This window comes from Drosophila montana, unplaced genomic scaffold, assembly GCF_035044405.1.
Source record: "Drosophila montana isolate Dmon_TW-CO22-7 unplaced genomic scaffold, ASM3504440v1 contig_3848_1, whole genome shotgun sequence".
In the NCBI taxonomy this organism is placed as follows: domain Eukaryota; kingdom Metazoa; phylum Arthropoda; class Insecta; order Diptera; family Drosophilidae; genus Drosophila; species Drosophila montana.
Genome location: NW_026998720.1, coordinates 863,840 through 883,830, shown reverse-complemented (window position 1 = coordinate 883,830; position 19,991 = coordinate 863,840). Strand labels below are relative to the sequence as shown.

The 19,991-nt window shown below is 40.1% G+C and overlaps 1 protein-coding gene and 1 long non-coding RNA gene across 4 annotated transcripts; one reads left to right on the top strand and one right to left on the bottom strand.

Annotated features, from left to right (window-relative positions):
* Positions 1 to 2,635: 2,635 nt before the first annotated feature.
* Positions 2,636 to 19,779, bottom strand: beat-IV (beaten path IV). Of its 3 annotated transcripts, none has more exons than XM_064697007.1 (7): positions 19,162 to 19,779; positions 12,617 to 13,054; positions 7,765 to 8,414; positions 7,576 to 7,711; positions 6,113 to 6,246; positions 4,058 to 4,286; positions 2,636 to 3,992 (listed from the first exon to the last, which is right to left on the bottom strand). In XM_064697007.1, exons 2-7 carry the CDS (start codon positions 12,669 to 12,671, stop codon positions 3,886 to 3,888), a joined length of 1,311 nt encoding a protein of 436 aa, XP_064553077.1. In that variant the 5' UTR covers positions 12,672 to 13,054; positions 19,162 to 19,779; the 3' UTR covers positions 2,636 to 3,885. The 3 variants fall into 3 exon arrangements, with proteins under 3 accessions (XP_064553077.1, XP_064553079.1, XP_064553078.1); XM_064697009.1 differs by having other exon boundaries at positions 7,765 to 8,411; positions 19,162 to 19,777; XM_064697008.1 differs by lacking the exon at positions 19,162 to 19,779 and adding an exon at positions 16,526 to 16,859.
* On the top strand, positions 9,089 to 9,685 carry LOC135438595 (uncharacterized). The gene is made up of 2 exons (XR_010437904.1): positions 9,089 to 9,165; positions 9,230 to 9,685. It is a non-coding gene; the product is annotated as an uncharacterized LOC135438595 (long non-coding RNA).
* Positions 19,780 to 19,991: the final 212 nt, after the last annotated feature.

The window sequence follows — 19,991 nt, the reverse complement described above, 5'->3', positions numbered from 1 at the left end:
TGTTTATAATGCAGCTTGTGTGCTTTTTGTTGTCAAATAGCCACATCATAATATGCACCGCTGGGTGGTTACCTGCGCATTCAGGGTGGTACTCTTTTGGTGAGCATGTGGCACTCGTTGTATGCTAATTGCCGTATAATTGTGGGAACGTTGTGGGCATGCTGCTGTGCAGCCAGGCGAACAACTTAATTGGTCCAGCTAATTGCGGGACGGCACTTGCTACGAAATTGATTTACAAAGTGGGCTAGCAAAGTAAATTTCAAGCTCTACGATTAAGGCCATCAGCAAAAGCTGAACGGGGTCGTCCCAAAAGCCTGTAGCGAAAACTGCATCATTTGGCTACTAATTTGGTCAGTTCTGCCATCGACTGGTGTTCTGATCATTCATAACCAAACGAGCGATGTTGCATGCAAATTGCGGCCAAAATGCGGCCAACGGCTGTTGGAATCCTAACAATGTCATTACGCCAATGACAGAAAAGTTAAGTGACGCCGACGACTCTCCCGTTTGGACCCGCAGACAGTAAGCATCGCATGGCATGCACAATGTTACTGCAAGTACTTTTGGAGGAGGCCCGGCTGCAGTCCCTATAACATCATTATACAGCCAGAGAGGCCCAAGTTGTTGCGACTTTATTACCAGTTTTACTGACGTTTTTCATTTTCGTATTTATCGTTCAGCTGGATGCGAATTTTCTAATTGGCAAGCGAGGAAACCACTGCCGTGCACTAATGGAGATTTTGGCCGGTTATGTGATTGCATTTGGAGCGTATGGGTGTTGGCCTTCGGCAGAGTCCATTTGTGGAGCTTGGCTTAAATTTATGTAGATTTTCAGTCAAGACCATTCAGCCATCTCATGCTTATATTTCATGCGCCTTCCATTAGCCGAATCCCTGCAGTTGCAATGGACGAGATTGATTTATACAATCCATGCCCGCATGCCCTCAGCGTTGGATGGCACGCGGACTCTTCGTTGGACATAACGTACTCAGTCGTACCAAATGGAAATTGAATCAATATTATGCAAATAGTTACCGTGGGGGCTGGCCGCTTGTCCGTGTGCCAAGGCTTCCGTCTCCACATGTGTCGCTCTGCTCCCTTTTTTTCAATCGTCGTCATATTATATCGCTGTATTCCATTTTGCTTCGCTCCGTGTACCATAACAGTGCATATTGATTTGCCATTAATGGGTGAAATCGGCCTGGAGCGGGCAAGTAAGTCACCAAAGCAGCCAGCAAGGCATACAATCGAGGCATCTATGTTATGCATGTGAATGCCTGAATAGTTTTCTACAGCAAATTTATGTTTTTTAGTGTATTTTATTGTTATCTGTTTTTCAAGCCTATGGGCTCAATCTGCAAAAGCAAAGAGTATTGGTATTGTATGCAAATAAAGACTTCTGTAGAATCTCAGAACATAAAAGTGTTAGGAAACAGTTTTGCTGGCAATTTTATTATATTTCCATCTTTGTCTTATAATTTCCAAAAACAGGGCTTTTATTATTTCTGTGCAACATGGTTTAATTAAAATTTCGCTGAGAAAACTCATCAGAAACTTTTCGTTTCCACGAAGCCGTCAGAATTTTCCGTGTTCTCATTAATCATAGCTGTTAAAAACTAATTTAATGCACCTTAAATTAAATGCGATTTCTTTTGTTGTTGTTGTTGTTGTTGTCGTTGCAGTGCTGCAATTTAGTCATGCACTTCCGCATGACGCACACACACTTATTTAAGCACACGCACACCCGAACGAACTCGTGTCGATTGGGGCGTCATAATTACCAACAACCAACATCGGCCCATATTGCGGTTAGTCCGCGACGCCTAGCTGTGTACAAAATAAATTTATTAGCTATGCAATCATTGGCAATAAATTTTTGCCCACTTCCTGTTCGGAGCGAAAGGGCCGCTTACGTCTCCAGCCAACACGTTCTGGACTCCTTTAAATGGCGCCGCTTATGCAATGCCTGCTATATATTAATCTTAGCCGTCCTGCAAAGGTGCAGGAACAGATTAGAGTGGTCTGAGCACTGTCGGAAGAGGTTTCCTGGCCCACGCACGGGCGCGGTTAGTGGGCGCGTTCTTTGACGCGCTTGCGTGTGGTTCTCTTTGTTGCCCTTTCTTTTATTATTTCTGTTTCCGTTTTTTCCGCATTTCTGCGAGACTTTTGCGTGCGCTTGTATTTATGTGTACCGCATAAAGTTTACTACATCATCAAATTGGGAAAGTCGCAATGGAAACGCTGTGCGGCAAATAAACGGAAAATATTTTTACGCGCGCACCGAAGAGTATGCACGGGGTTTTTTTTAGTTGCAGCCGCCATTTTGTACGTGCGACTTCCGCTGCATGTGTCTATGTGAGCGTGCGTGTGCGGCGCAACGGGGTTTTTGTTTGCGCAGAACATTTGTACGTGGTATTTTAACTTTGCTTCCATTGTGTTCTATATAAATTTTATATGTTTTATTTTGTTGCAAAGAAACGGGTGTAGCAGCAACACCTGTTCCGAAAAAGTTTACTGCGGTTATACAGGCGTTAATGTTTGTTATTTAGCCAGAGTGCGTGTCAGCTGTAAATAAAAGCAAATATGACTAAATATGCTCGTGTGAGAACCGACCCAAATACAAAAGAACTTGAAGTTTGTTTTCACATTTATATTTCAAACACTCAAGAGAGAAATAGACAGAGTGAGCTTGCTTTATTTATGCCACATTATATGTAGTTATCTTAGTTGCCGCTTTTGGCATGTCATAGTTTTAATTCGATCTACTTTAAACAAGTCAAAGAATTTTGTATTTCGAATAAATTGATCTAACCATCTCTACTACAAATAAAACTGCTTAATGATAAATTTATTTTCAAATTTTGAGTACTTATCGTATAATAAACCCTCTTACGTTGTTCAAGGGGCGAGGGTATTTTTGCACTCAATCGAAAACAAAAAAATATGTATTGGGGTTTTATTCAATTTGTGGTTGTTTTATTAATTTAATTTATTTCCCTTTTGTTTTTCATTTGAGTTCTCATCTCTTTATTAAATGGTATTATAAGATTTTACAAAAATAATATGAATTTAATAAACTTGGAATAGTTGAGTTTAAAACTCTTTGATACCCTTAACTAAATATATTATTTTTAGAAAAGTAAACATATATGCTGTCTTCAAACCGAAAATGACGCAAATGACATTTCTAAAGCAAACCAAATAAATGTTATCTGTATGTGAGGGTGTGTGTGCTAAATTTGAGGCTTGAATTTCGCTTTGGTTTCATTGAATTATTTACACAGAAACTAAGCTCAACTATCCGTTTACTGTGTGAAAGGTTTGGGATGTTGGAATTGTCAAGCAAAAATGCTTTTAATTGGATTTCGTTTTGCCAGAGACACACATGAAGCAAACATTTAAATAACTATTTTTGTACGGTGTTCGTAGTACTCCTCTTTCACCGTCTGCCATTTTCCTCTCGTCTAAAAGTTAACAGTTAATGATAGATATGCATTTGCGCGCAAAGTGAAAACTTTACGCTTGTATGTGTGAGGGAGACACGATATTTGCACTAGATTTACCACGTTTTGTCTAAAGTTACGACGCGTTTCAATTTAAAAATGGCTCTTTATAAATATAATCTGTATGTATCTGTGCGTGGATATGTCTGTAATTTATCTTTGCTTTTTTAGTACTAGAACACATACAGACACTTACTTTTACTGATTGGGCCATCGATTTGAGTGGTTGCCGGGGAGTTTCCTGTTTTCGGTTATCGCTTAGAACTAAAGATTTTACACTTTAAGTATACAAAATCACCATTTATGCTCTGCAATTGCAATTGAATTGGATTGAATTGAAAATCATGCATCCGCCCGCCTTAAAATCCACTCGCAAGTCACTTTAGGTCAGCTCGGGCTTGAGCAGCCACTGACCGATGCGCGCCAGGATGATTGTAATGGTCAGCAAGCGCAGTAAATTGCTCTCAGCTTGGCCAGCCGAACTACGCACTATGAAAGGCCATAAAAAGCAATTAAAATAGGTTCCCACTAAAGCACACGCGGTGTACACTTACCCAGCAGCATGGTCTCGCGATTGTCAATAATGCCAGGACGGCGCTGTAGAATGCTTTCCCTGCCGCCTTTCCACAGCACCGGCGATATGCTAGCCAGGCACTTGACGCGCATTTCGCCGTCATGAAAGTGTCGTGGCTCCAACTCCAGCTGCAGGCCCAGTATCGAGGTGATTAGTCCGTGTTTGTGCACAATATCGTTGTATTTGTGAAGGTACTGCTCCTCTAGTATCTGCAAGGTAAGCCCAGACATGTGCATTGTTTTTAGTAAGGTGGGAATGTCTGACTCTCTCTCTCTTTGCTTATTCCTATTCGCTTCCTCCGCATGACTGAACACAAAGTTAAACAGCGTTTTCCTCTATGCCCGCTTTTCATTTTCTTCTTAAGCACACGTATGACACACACAGCGTATGAGTAACGACAACAACTATGCCGGAGTATTTCAGACGTGTCTGGCCAGCGCTCAAAGGCTGCGTTAAAAGCAAATGACTCTTTTGTTCGCAATGGAATGCTTAGATGTCTGAATTGAAGGTTGCAATTACCAGGACAGGCAGACGCTTTTTAATTTCCCCCTCTAAATGCTGCTGTTGTCAGATGAGGGCATGATGCACTCGCAATATTCTAAAGCATATGGTGGAAAAAAATGAAGTCATTTGCTCAGACCTCAGCGCCATAAATAAGAGATATACGAAGTGAAGATACAAATTGTAAAATTGGAAAATAAATAGCCTGAACTTTTTGCTTCTATATTGGATTTGGAGTGAGATTGGATTGAGCGCGGATGCGGGCGCCGCAGTTTGGCACTTTGCAAGCGAAATTGTTGCAATTTGTTATGCGATTGGGTTGTCATTCTTTATGACGTCCATAAAAATTACAAAGCTCCTGAATTCCAAAGTTGAAAGCGAGCTTAAACTTGAAAGGCATAAATTAAACAAGCTAAAATGGTCGCAATTGCGTCTGTGCTAGGCTGACATAAAAACATGCTGCAAATGCCAGCAGCTGTCCTGTGTCCTGACACAAAACATTGAACAAGGACGAGCAACTAGACAGGCCCTATAAAACGGGGGCATTTAAAATGCCCATCGCATTCCTAGTCAAAGCCAAAGACAGAAATAGGATCCAAAACGAGTTCAAAATGGTTTTTTTAGACATTCTGTGGCCACAACAAGGACAATGCAAGAATAACAAGTTTCCTAAAATATTTAAATATATATATTCTCCTGTCTATTGAGCATTTATTGTTAGGTGCAGGACCCTAAAAGCAGGGAAGTGTATTTAAAATTAAATAAACAATCTTTTTCAGACGTTATTATGAGAAGCTGGTAGACAAATCTTATTCAATAAGCATTTAAAGTGAAGTAAGTAATCCCCATCGGCGTGGTGCAAATAAGCCGAGAGACGTGCCTAATCGTACTTATTGATTTTTCTTTTATTTACACAAGTGGACACAGAAGGGCGGCCTAGGCAGCACTGGGCTCAGCAGCACCAGCAACATGGTACAATGAACTAACTCGTACCTTAACGCCTCGATTCACACAATTTGAGTAGCATGTAGTCGACAACTATAAAATGCATGGGGACCCAGTCCCTTGGTTGCCTCTTTATTCTTCATGCTCAGCTTCGGATCGGCAGCCGTTTTGTGTTCCGGCTACAGTAAACGTGTAACGAGCTTTCAGCTAGATGGATGGCCCAGCTACACCTACAGAAAACTAACAACGTGCCATAAACCATTCCAAGGCCTGTGGACAACTGCAGCGGTTGGTGGGGGGAAGGGCGAGGGAAAGGCGCGGAGATAGGCAAAGCTGGAACCCCAGCCCGGTACATGATTTTTGCTCGTGAAATAATTTCTGGCACCTACATTGGCAGCTGTGCCAGAGATTTGGATCCTTCTCCTGTACCCACTCGACCCCTTGGACCATTGTTGGGAGTTTAAATATTTACTGTATGCATAATTTAAAAATTGTTGGTAGTGGCAACTTATGTAGGAGGGATCTGCCGGGTTATTGAAGGCGAGTTTACCCAAACAACAAGAAATTAACAGAAAAAGTTGGAACCTACCGGCTGCTCATTGATGAACCACTGTAGATGCGATGCTGGGTGTGATTTCCCAGATGTGCAGTTTAAAGTTAAATATTCACCGATTTGATACTGATGTTGCTGCCCCCTGATGTGTGGACCGTCGCGTGGTAAAACTGCAAATGAAAATCAGCCAAGAGATTAAATATAAATTCATAAATACATACACCGATACACATACATAATAGAATAAAGCTATTTTTCATTAAAAGCACAAAACGTAATATTTGGCCAAGTACTCACGATTATTTCACCATTATTGGTAAAGCAATCAAGGAGCTAAAATATTTACAAATCCCAGTCTAAACAAATATATGTAGTCTAGCCTTGTTCAAAATGATTTTTGTTGTTTCAAATAATACGAAAAACCCACAGGTTTAATAAAAAAAAAAAGCTTGCATAAAAGTAGTCAATATAAAAACGGTAACAAACACAAAATATGTTGTATGCGGCCAAGCTGCGGAAATATCCATTAAAATGGCATTTTAACTTATAAATCGTCGGCTTGGACCTATAGCTATAACTGCCGACCGTTACCATGCCAAATATATTGATATAGCCAGCGCTTCCGTAACGCCCACTGTTCAACCCGTGCAGCAGTTTTACATATTCCCTTTACAGCTGGTGTTGTCCATTTGGCTTAAACAAATACATGCATGAACATGCCTGTGCACAATACAAAAAATATACTGAATAACACTGCATGCGATAAACAATAAAAAATAAACATTCGTGAAATTACAGATAAATGCTATTATAGAACCGCAGCTTATGAATGACTTTTTAAAAGCATTCCAGACGCTATACAAACAGCTCAGGAAGCCGCATTTACCGCTCTAAAAAAAACTGCATTAAATGATGTGTGTGTGCATGTTCGTGTGCATATGTGTGTGTGGCCTGTGAGTGTGCTGTTTTGTGTATTCATTAGTGTATGTATGTGCGACATTGCACTTATTGTTATAGTCCAGAGTGTATGATTGGTAGATACCCTTAGATGGCCTTAAAATGGCATTACACAGATATTTGTACTTTCTACATATAGCTACATATATATTTCCATGTAAAATAAAGGTTTAAGTTTCAGCAACATGAGAATAAATAAAGTAATTTTTTTGCTTGTTTAAAATGTTGACTTTGGAGGTAAAAACAGAAAGTTAAGCAAATATAGCGACTCGAATGCTAACACCAACATAAATGGCCAACGAACCAAACAAAATGGTTTGTCAACATATGTAGTGAATTTATCTTAAATACATATACTAGCTAAATGACGCATTTATGAAATTTTCATAAATAAATAAACCTATTTGTGTACCAATTCAATATTTGTCTGTATTTGCAAAAGAAATTTGTATGCAAATATATGCTTAATGTTGGCGTTAGTCGATAAGCTGGCTTGGGTTCTACATAGAATACCAAAATAATATCTGGAGGGCTTTACTTACAAACAATGTCCAGGCGACCCTCGCCTTGCACTGACGAGAAATTTGGCGCCTCGGCGGAGATTTCACAGCGGTAGAGGCCGGTGGAGTTGAGGGTCAGACCGCGCAGCAGCACGCGGCTGGCATCCGACAGCTCCTCCTGTAAAAGATAGTTAATGGTCTTGGGCGAACACTGAATAGTTGTTTACGTACAATCACGCGCACGCCTTCAACGCGGTAGCTGGTCTTGGGCGGACGCGCCTTTGGCACATAGCGATAGAACTCCTCGTTGTCTTTGTACCATTTGATGGCGTACAGCTCCTCGCCTTCCTCCTGAGGCTCCTCCTCCTCCTCGCTCTCATCGTATCTATCTTCCCGTCCAAAGTCGGGTATGTAGGAAATGGAACCGCTTGAGGTGCCACTGCTGCTGACACTGTTACCGCCGCCTCCGCCTCCATTGTGAACACTGGCGCCCACACGACTGCCCAGATAACCAGATGCTGCACTGCCTCGATAGACACTGTGGCCGTAGGGCGACTTCTCGGGCGGCGGCGGATGGTGTCTATCCGTTTGACTTTGATACTGCCTCAGTGCCAATGGCTGATGCTGCTGACGATGCTGTTGATACTGCCGCTGTCCTTGATGTGCGCGTCGATGTGGCTGCCTATCAAAGTCCGCATCCACGTCGTGTGCATCGCCTCCGCCATGTGAGAAGCGATCGCGTCCTCGATGTCCACTGCCAATTATTTGTGGTCCGTGCGTCCGATTTAGCTCGTATTGGCATTCCATAAAGGCCGACTCCCCACGCATCTTGAAGGCGGGTATGGAGACTTTGACCATGCGCACGCCCAGTGCGAAACCTGCTGACGAGACAAATTAAGCGCAGCTTGCATTAAAGAGACTATTATTAAAATGCAGTACCAGGTCATGTCCCAAGGTCTTGAAGCTGCAGCTAAACGAAATATTTGATACTTTCAGTCAGCCAAGTGTTGCACGGCCCCATAGACTTTTCATTGCGTATTGCCGTAATTGATTTTTGCCAACTGATATCGGTTCTGGCTAAGTGAGTAAAGTTCTGTCAGAGTATGCATGTAGCACACAACGCCAATATTAATTCATAATTTATGAGTAAAAATCAGAAAAATTGGATGGAAAAGCGATGCATGTAGGCAATCTTAAATGCTGCCAATGAGCTTCCCTTTTTTATTATCCTGTATCTGCGCGGCTCGTAAATATTCATAACTGACTACGTAATCGCGCTTTATCCTTTGTAAAATTATGACGCCGGCTGCCACGTCGCACATCCTGGCCACAAATTACAAATAGCGAACGAAGAGCGCCAACAGGATATTGGCTCGCATCCTCGCCAACCGGTGCTGCTGTTGTTGGGGCCATGTTCATGCAGCGTTAAATTAGAAAATCAGCTTTCTGTTTTGTCCTTTTTTAAAATAAACAAAAAACTCGACTAAAATTTAACTTTTGTGGCTTGGCTAACAAAGCAATCGCAGTGCTGCCAACGTTTAACAGCTCCTGTTCAGCATGTCACAGCAACACATTATAAAAATTAGTTCAGCCATAAACTCATTTAAAATAATAAAATGGATTATTATTCAGGCACGTGTAAAAAATTAAATATATTGAAATAATATTCAATGACTAAAAATGAGTTCGCGTACAGCTTTTGGGACAACTGTCAGGATTAAAGTCTTGTAATCTTTTAAAAATATACAGATTTTCTGTGTGGCAGATTGCTGCACACATACTGTGTATGGGTCCTCTGAGATGGGCGCATCAAGTAACAGTTGCTTTGTCAAAAATGTACATCTGCACACATTGACACAAAGCAGCAGCGTTGACAAAGCAGACACATGTCATTTTGTCTGCATAACAAAGTACATTAATTAAAAGGAAAAATACTTAAAAACCCGCATCCACATCAGCGGCAACAGCAACCAGAAGACAAAAGCAATGCCTGCAGAAACGACATGGACAAAATGTCTGGGCTACAATGGGGAAAACAACAGAAAGTCTGATTAAAAGCACTGGAAAAACAGATATTATATAAAATGCTGAAGAGATTGAATGGAAAATAAACAATACACAATTCATTATTATTAGATGTAAATACATCACATACCAATCTCTTGACCTGTTGAGGCTTTACTTTTGTAAGGCTCAAATGCTGCCATCAGTTGCTTAATGCTCTAAATGCTCAGAGCTCTAAATTTAAACAGCAGCGGACTTAACTTTGCTAGTATCTGAGTTACTTTGCCTTCTTAAATTTATAGAAATGATGCCCGATGCGGCGCTCTGTTGGCATGTTTATCTAGCAGAGGTAGCAACAGCAGATGGGGCGAAAAATCCGGCGAACAACATAATTCAGAATACATGATTAATTATGTATGATTTTCTTCTCATTAACGCATATTGGAACAGGCTATTCCCGCCTGAGTACCTGTGGTCTGCCATCGTTCTCTGTAGCAGCCGTGTTTGAAATTGAACGCTTAGCATAATTCGATAACATTGTCAAACAAGGGGGAATGAACGCTGGAAAAGTGAAAAAGCGAGCAAAGCTACAAACGGGGATAACAAGCAGCGTAAAATAGGTTTAAGCGGGGGCACCAGCGAAAAGCATCGCTTACATCACAGAGCGCTAAACCGAAGTGCGTTGCCAAATAGCGCATAATGAAGGCCGCCATTAGAAGATAAAACTGGCCAAAAACCTATCAAAGCGGCTTACTTGGACGGCCAACAAGCGGGTCGACCTCGGTGTCTGTCAGAACGGCCATAGTGAAAGGGAGTGAAACTTTAGACCACTAATGAGTTCAGTGCCTGCACAGCAATTATTCGGCCCTAGTCGGGAGAAAAAACTTTTTATCTGCCAAACCGTTTAACGTGAAATTCTGTCAGTCCCAGGGCCAATCTGCAGCAGACAATGGCCTGCTTGGCAGCCTATCAGTAAAAATGTACTAAAAACTGTCAAAATGTTATAGGTTCGAAAACAACAAATTCTGTGATAGATATTCAAATGTCAGGCAATTAAACGTGATGCTCATTAAGGCCTCTCTTATTGCTTGTTGGGCTTGTAGTTGTTGAGCAGATAAAAGTGTCTAGACTTCATTAACATGTACATTTATCATTCTGCCCCTTATGCATAACGATGAGGTATTGACATTTTAAATTTTCCCTTGTGTATTTAAACAGCGTTTAAAAAACAATTAATGTTATTCTCAATAACCGTGAACTTGATGGCGCCCGAAATAAAATTAATTTACTGTGGACGCTGCGTGACCTTGCCCTAAATATGCAAACGATCCTATTGCAAAATATGAATTTAATCTAAGAGAAGTTATAATGAAAAAGGCTTTAGGTTAGTTTGACGCAGTAAGCGAGCAACAACAAAAGGTGCGCTGGAGACCGCGCAAAGTCTATAGGGGCCTGTGGTGTGGCAACTCATCAAAACAACAACAACAATAATATAAAAGAAAAGGTTCAACAGTTTTCAGGCGCTTAGCTAGCTCAAAGGTAACACTACGCTACACATAGCATACTCATACGCCCCGTTGCTGTGCGATTGCGTGTGCATTTTTGCCGCAACAAGCGAAGACAACAATAACAAAAAAAAGCAGAAGTCGGTGGAAACGCTTCTGATGTATTCAAGTTGACACAAATCTGGCGCAAATCCGCAAACACAAACAGAAAAAAAAAAGCAAACGAGAACAAAACAACAACAACAACGACTTCAACAATGCAACTTTAAACGGGTCTGACATGACGAGCGATGCAAATGTGTATAAAAGTGTGTTCGCTTACACTGAGAAGGTGCGTGTTGTTGTGTGAGAGAAGTACTCTTGACTCGCAGCAACGCATTTATGAATAAAATAACACTAACGACAGCAACAAGCGTCTGACAAGCGATGCCAAATTAAAAGCGAAATAAAAAAATGTTTGTGGCATAGAGAGGAAGGGAGGCGTCATTGTAGCTAAGCTTACACATAATTGAAAAAGTAATAACAATAAATGCAGCACCAGGATGAGCCAAGTATGACCGTACCACAGAGCGTATAAGTAATGCTAACTACATCACGGAAATTGTAAGATATCATATGATTTGATGGCACTTGAAATTAAATACTGCACTCATGCAACGAGATACAGAGAGAAAGAGTAAAATATAAGAACATTTGCTGCACAAATTGAATTGGGCACCGGGGACGGATGTAAACCCGCCGCACGTACGTTCGCTGACGCAACACGAAATTGCCAACGTTCTTGTTGCTCGTGTGGTAAACGCAGCGTGGTGGCAGGATGGGAGCGAATGCGTCACACCCCTTAACTGGTTCATTTGGCATGTGTGTTTTGTGCGCACTTTGAGTACGATTACAGGTTTGCAAAATGAAATGGAATTTATGCCAATGCCAATGCAACAGCAGCTGCAACTCCCTGCTGGGACGCGTGCGTCACCGCCGCAGCACATGTGGATATGCATATGCCTGATTTCTGCAGGGAGCTACAGCTTCCAGCCAAATATTTATCAACTGCAGCAAAAACCGAGCTACCTGGCCTTCACAGTTGCAGCTATTGTAACTGCATTGAGTTTCAATTGAGCCAACTTCAAGCTCAACAGGCATGCAAAAATTCTCTATAAAAATTCTCTTACAAAAAACCCTAAATGGTCGTCAGGTTTATATGAGTCAAGGAGCCCTATTTGTAAGAGCAACACGTGCGCTTCACATGGAACATAATCGAAATAAGCTAAAGGACCTGCCGCTACGGGGAGTTGGGGCATTGTGTATGGCTGTACGAACGGGTATAGTTTGTTCTCAGCACACAAACAAGCGCAGCCAAAAATTACACATGCCACAGAGACAACTGTGCGTGGGTGTGTGCACGTCGGGGTGTTAAAACGCCACAAGTTACTCGGCAGTTACAATTCGCTTTTTATTGACTTGCAAGGTGTTGAGAGGCGACACCACGCGTCGACTGTTTGCTCAGTAGCGAATTTAGCAAATCCCGTACCTTTCCCCCACCGACATCTCCCGCAATTGGAAATTTTGACACTCACCTTGTAGCAAGCAGCAAATGAGCACAATGATGCGCATATCGCTTGTGTGTTTCATATTGATGACATAATAATTCCTTACGCCAAACTTGTGATACAACGCCCTACGTTGAGCGTGGCGCAACAATTGGTATGCGCCTTGAGTCAAAGTTATCTGCGACTTTGGATTTCTTTGTGGGATGTTTGGTTGAGATTTAAGTGATTTTGTCTTTTCCTTTTTCAACAGTTCCTCGTGTTAGTTTTTGTTTCATTTGCTTATTGGATTTGTTGGCATGGCTGTTTACTTTCGGCTTGTTTTGTTTGCTTATTGTTTTCTGCAACTTTTCGTATAAATTTCAGCCTGTTGCCATTTATAGTTGGCATTGTTAAGAGTCTCAAGTAGAGAGTTCCAAGTCCCATGTGTAGACACAGCTAGTGGCTCATTAAATGCGAGTCTGAAGTCTGCAAAGAATATAAATGGACTTTAATAAACTTTAAGTAGCAGCATTTCAGCCTAAGTTGATAATTTATGGAAATGCAGAATATAAGAATTCAATATGATGAAATGTACACTTAAATAGGCCAATAAGATTTTGGAAAATAAAAGTGAGTCCTATGGCGTGCACATATCTTATGAATTATATTATTGCCAGCTTTGATTGTTATTTTTGTTTCTACAACATAAAAAATAGATAAGTGCAAGTGGGCGACGCCGTAATTTCAACACAGTGAAATTATTTTTAGTCACGAGCTGTTCAACTATTATTGATTTCCATTGACATTTAAAGGACTCTGATAGCAATTGTTTTCTTGACAAATGTGGAGCATATGTCAAAACTTATTGTTAAGCACAAGTACATGGTCATATTTAACCAATGCATTTAGGCGACTCAATCAAAGTCAGCTTGAAATCCAAAATGCTTAACAGTTATTTATCTAGCGAAGTATGATAATGTGAACATAGAGTGCTGTATAAATTCATCATAGAGCATTTGAGAACAATTAATCTTTAAATTCACAAATATATAAAAAATGAAAATAAAATAAATAAAAGCATAAAAACGGTTTGCCAAGTTAAAAATAATAAATAAAATACTCCCTGACTTTTTAAGGTCCCAAGCTTCGAAATCAAGGGACATTTGTAATGCTTTTGATTTTAAATTAAATACAAATCAGAAGTCATCACAAAGCAAAAAAAATGTGTGGCAAAGGAGCGAAAATGTAAATGTTAACTAAAACGTGATGATGTCGATGTCGACTTGGTTCCTGTTGCCCTCGTCTCTCGTTTCATTTTTTTCGCATTTGGCAAATGAAACTTTCTGATGCTTTTACCCACAGACGCAGATGAATTTGTCTGCTCTAGTTCCTATTGCTGCCCCGGCGGGACACTATGCGCAGTTTCAGAAAAGTTTGTAGAGTCTTCTAAAGTTTATTTTGTATTCCAATTGCTTTTGTTGTTATCAGTGAACGAAAAATGCTGCGCCTGCGATTATGCAGTAAAAACTTTTGCTGCGCCGCCATTTTGCATTGCAAAGCGCGGGTACCCAAATTGGGCTGCGCGATGGGCGACACTACGTGACACGGCGCGACGAAAGTTTCTGGATTGACGGCATGAATGCATGCATAAAAGGGGAAACAAGCGACAGGAGTGCTCAATTTGGTCTAAAAGACTAAGGTAATGCAGCAAGCAACATTTTTCCGCTGCATTTTCTAGGAAAGTTGACAAACTCTTAAGTTTCTTAAATATGTGCAAACATTGCTGCAACAAATGTTATTCATCTTTGGCATTCTGTAGGGAATTGAAAATTTCAGCTTCGTAACACTTTAAATACCGATTCCCATGCCGCATGTCTGTGGGAATATTTACTTTTTTTGCCTGGCTATGGTCCGGCAGGGGTTGTAGCTCTGTTACCATTAGAATGCAGCTGCAGATTCACAGACGACTGCAACTGCTGTTTTTGTTTGCCTTTCTCCTGCCGTCTATTTACCCACAACTCTGGCCCTGTCGTCGTCTTCATCAGGAACTTTGTTGTGGTTGTTGCTGCTGCAAAAGTTATTAAAGCTGCAGCCGCACTTTATTATTGTAAAACAAGCAAGAGCAACAACCGACAACTTGTCCCTCTGGTCTGCCATTGAGTTTGCAGTTGTTTATCTTTCACAATTGCCTGAACTTTTTGGGGTCATGTGTTCGAGTTTTTGTGTGCTGATTTGGTTTACCAAATATACCTCAACTTTGTGAAAGATAAAAAATTGCAATTAATTGAAATTATTGCTGCTTATATGCAACATAAATAATAAATAAGTGGCTGTTCAAGCAGCAATGCACTGACAAATTAAATTTACGCGATGACCCACGAAGTCCCACTTGCACTCTCCGACCACATGTCAAAGATGTCAAGCTGCTGCCTATTTGTGCATAATATTGATTTTTGGTTTGACGGACGACTGGGGACCCACACTAGATATTAACAAATTGACACACTTATGCTCACAAATACACAAATACACACAGGCATATATACTCCCTATATGTAGAATTTGATTATTGTATAAATATGTATGCTTGTCGTTGCTCGTTTGGACGGGGCTGTGCGGACAGAACGTGCATTACCAAAAATCAGATTATAATTCAAAACTGCAAATTGCTGTTGGCATAGGTCAAAATGTTTGACACTTAATCCAATTTAAATATAAATTTTACATCAGTAGGGAATACAAAATTAAGTAGATTGCCAAAATTGGCTGAACGTCAGCTTTTATAATATTAAAATGAAGCGGGCCATCTGGCTGACAGCCGTATTACAATATTTAGAAGTATTTTATTACATATAAAAAGCTAAAATTTTGCAAACTGAGTTCAAGTTTTTAATTGTTTCTATAAACTTAGATATATATTATGAAACTCGTTATTTCTTAAGATAATTTTTAGTAAGCTTTAGCTTGAATAAATCAACTCTATAACTGATCGCCTATCCATAATGTATCGAAGAATTTTAATCATTTGTATATATGAGTTGTATATTTATGAGAATATCATATGTAGGGCGGTCAGTTATTAACAAAAGACATTTGACTGAACTGCGTGGGCCATTGACTATATATTGATATCCATCTGCCAACATTTCTCAATTGTATCCGCTTTACGCAGATAAAAAATATATTGTTGTAAAAAGTGTAGCTGTCAAAAACGTCCGAAACGTGTCAAATTCATGATGGCCCATTGAAATATGATTGTGAGTGCAAATCCATCTGAAATCGTGAGACATTGCTATAAATTTTATTTTATAGTTGGCACTGGGGATAGTGCTTAGAAGCTGTGAACTTTAACGACTGTTGAATATAGCGGCAAACACATAACAGGTACACAGGCTCAAATATGTGCTGCAAAGGCTCTAAAGTAAACATAATGGACGTGTTTTTACGTTTCAGTTGTTAAATATCACGCTTGCATATAAAACCAGCTTAAAAATGCATGCATAAAAAAATACTTTTGTGCTATGTGGGGGCAAAGTGTTTACAGGATTTTCATGGTGCGGCAACGTGGAAAATTACCCAAGCCTAAACTAACTAACCATAACATAAATAAATTATGATTATTTATGCACAGCTACGTATGAGACCTAATAAGCTGACATTTAGGTACACACACAGGCAGCCTCTTTTAGTGCTGTTAACCTATTAAGAGTTGAATACTTGTTCATTTTTTGTTAAATTCTGACAGCTGACATAAAAACTAAAAACTCAAAATGTCTTTGGTGTGTGGAATATTTTGAGCATATACACTAAAATTAAATCAACGTCACGGTGAAAACCTCATGCAAAATATATATTATACAAACAGTCAGGAAGACAGCCAACTATAAGAGGAAGCGACATTCATTGGCAAAGAAAGAACTTTAATTTTTCATGGCAACGACACCATATGAGTTTTACCTGGCGTGCGTCTATGGTGATTCAGGTGCATGGCACATTAAATATAAATGGGTGCACAGCCCAATATAACAGCAACAACAAGACCTCCAACACCAAAAAGCAACTCCGGCAACTCGCTTGCCAATGCTGAGCTGTATTGAGGCAGATGCACGTCTCAATGCTGGGACACAGTACTCCACAGTTCGGTTTTATTATTCTTTGTCGCAGCCTCGGAGATTACTACAATACTTAAAGCACGACGAGGCTCTCTTTTTTTTCTTGGAAAGTAAAAGAGACAACAGCTTGTTGTTGTATTAAGAAAAATATTTTTGGTATATGTCACGTGATTTCTTTTTTTTTTGAGAAATTGCTTTATTGTGACACTTTCTACGTGGCTTTCTAAGGCTTTCAGCTAAGTACGTTTCCTTATTAATCGAAAATTTGGTAAACAATTTTAATATATGCTACCGCAGTTTCAATGCGGTGAGAGCATACTATTAATTAACGCGATCTTATGTTTAATAATAGTTATGTTTACCCAACACACACAGACAACATCCAGCATTTCCATACCAACGATTTGTGGTTGCGGTGAGAGCTGCACGACGCCACGTCCCAAACTGTCGTCGGGCAACCGCAGACGCACTTCAGTAGGCAAAGCCAAAGGCGGGCTACCCTCAGAAGAGGTAAGCTTCACGCATGGGTGTCACATAAAGTCAAAAAATTAACTATTTCATGGAAGACTTGTCGCTCAAGAAAAAATAAAAATCAACACCATCCTTATGCAAAAGTCGTGAGATTGCCTTTCGCACCTTGCGCTTAGATTGCGTATGAGTTATGAGCTCGTTCATTTTGCTTGATATTATTAGTCTTGCGTGTAACCTTAAGTAAATTTTATTAACGACTTATTAGCGTGAAGCATGAGGAACTTTGAAGCTCAGTTGCTTTTAAAATTAAAAGCAAACAGCTGGCGTTCTATTTGTGGCCACCGCTCTGGTTAAGGAAAAACAAATTTACGCATTTTTGAGGGAATACAGCAACAGGCAAAATGTGAGTGTCACGGCCGCTTGTCTGCAAATTATCTAAGCCGGAAATGAAGAGCAGTGTCAAAAGGAAGTTTGACTTAATGTACTAATGTAAAATATTTCGTAAGCGTTTGTTAAGCAGAAACAGCTTTACAAATTGTGTATATCTCTATATATAAAACTGTTTGTCCTGACTGACTGACTTATTGACTGACTGATTGATGATCACGCACAGCACATACCGTAAGACCTCCGAAGCTGGAATTTTCACTGTAGTTACCCTATGTGATGAAGGTACACGTTAAGACAACGTTTCGCGAAATTCCACACGCATGTGTGGAAAAATCGCGAAAAACGATTTGTATGAAACTTTTTTGTTAACCATCCGATCAGCCTCAAGCTTATTTTAAAATGTCTTTGTTCAAATTCATTTGAGGGGTGTTTGCGATTTATGAAATTTCGCCGCAACAATCTTTTTGAGAATTTATTTTATACGTGCCACGGGCAAGGCCGGGGTGTACCCGCTAGCAGCTATATATATTACTTAATGTTTATATATAAAAATAACCTTTTGAGTAAACTTAAGACACATTTATATACATATGCATTCACAATATATTTCATGCTCGCACAGTAGTATAACTAATAGAAGATAGCTTTTCAATATATATATATAGATTAAATTTGACTTGATCAAAAATTATTACTGAAACTTTTTTACCAAGCCCACAATTCCGTATGATGGGGCCATGTCTGCATGACTTTGAACGATAAAAACTTTTACTAACAAAACGACCAAAAGAAGAAAAATGTGAAAAAAAATGTTTGAGACATGAATTCTTGGGGAAAAATGACACATAATTTGAAAAGTTGCGGCACGGAAAGTGTAAAAAATATTTAAGTTTCGCTCAAGTGGCATATACATTATTGAAAGAACGAAGCTGACGCCTGTAGCTTGAATGTTTATGGAATCCTGAAAAGGTTAATTATTCAGCCACGAAGTTGCTTTTGCTTTAATAATCAATCTAAAAGCAGAAATGGTGCGTAACTTGTGACTGGGCATATACATTTATATTTCTATGTACATAAGAGTATATCTGACGATAAGTTAAGCCATTGTGTTCATATTAACGACAAACATTGTTTACTGTTGTTCAATGGCGAGCTAACCCCTTAATGTACGCCATTGTTAAATTTGCATATATTTTCGATTGAATTTTAATTGAATTTATGACGAGGCGCTAAATTGTTTGCCTATGTGGCGCTGTCTGCCCCCCTTAATTTATTTATGTTTTGTTTTGGCGAAGCAACCAAATAATTTTTGCCCCCTAGAGTGTGCATTGTTTATCCAACACTCCCGGTACCCCAACCGCTGGCCCAGGGCTGAGGTCGTTGCAACGTTTGCTAATGGGGTCAACGGCTGCCTTTCCAGGCTTGCGAACAACTGGTAGTTGGGCTGTATGATCGCAAATGTTTCGTGTAATGGGTATCAAGCTTTAAATGCCTTTCCGATCTAGATGTCAATATTTTATTTGATTTACTCCCTTGCCGCAACATTGTCAGTTACTGTTTTTATTTACCGCCAACGCATTATATACCATTTTTGTTTTCCCTTAAGACTTAAGCACTTACATAATTAACTTTTATATTTGGCTCAGTGCTAGGTTTGCTCAGACCTTGGCTGCCAATGCTTCATTCACAAGTATCCATCTACTTTGAAATGTACTTCGTGTGCTTCGATTTTGATCCAATTATTGTTGTTGTTCTTTGAATTCCGCTGTTGGTTAAACTGACGTTTTTGTACTTTTCACACAAATGCTATTGCCGACTTTTCTGTTTCATGTCGTTTAACTGCCTGGACGTGTAATTTATGTCGTGACTTGCATCAGGCAGCCATCAAGCTACCATTAGACGTCATTCGTCAGCGAGTCTGAAACTTTAATTGCCCGCTCACTTTGAAAACAATTGCACACTAATAATTTTCACGCCTGGGCTACTGAGCTGCAGTTCACTCTTGCGTTCACACACACTGACGTGGCCAAGGTAATGGGCCAAGTTTTACGAAAGGCATTATGCCAACTTGTCGAATTTACGTTGGTATTTGGCAGCTAATTCCACAACCGCAGATTATTGTTAACATACGATCGCATCCTGTTGAAAAAGTCTTCGGCCAACCGCTGTCACGTCCGCGCCGTAGACCTAACCGATTCTGACTGAACTGTTCCTGGCATGGGCGCATTTAACATGTTCATAGCCGAGGAGGCGCACAACCTACAATCGGCAGTAGCCGGGCAATCGTCCACATTCAGTTCCTCGTGTTCCTTGCCATCTTCGGTTGAGCGTTCGGTTGGCATGAGTTAAGCGATTCGTGAGCTTTTTTAGTACACAGAGCGCTTTTGTATGGCCCGCTCATATCGTATGCGTTTTTAAGAGAGTGAAAAGAAGAGAGTAAGGATGTGAAA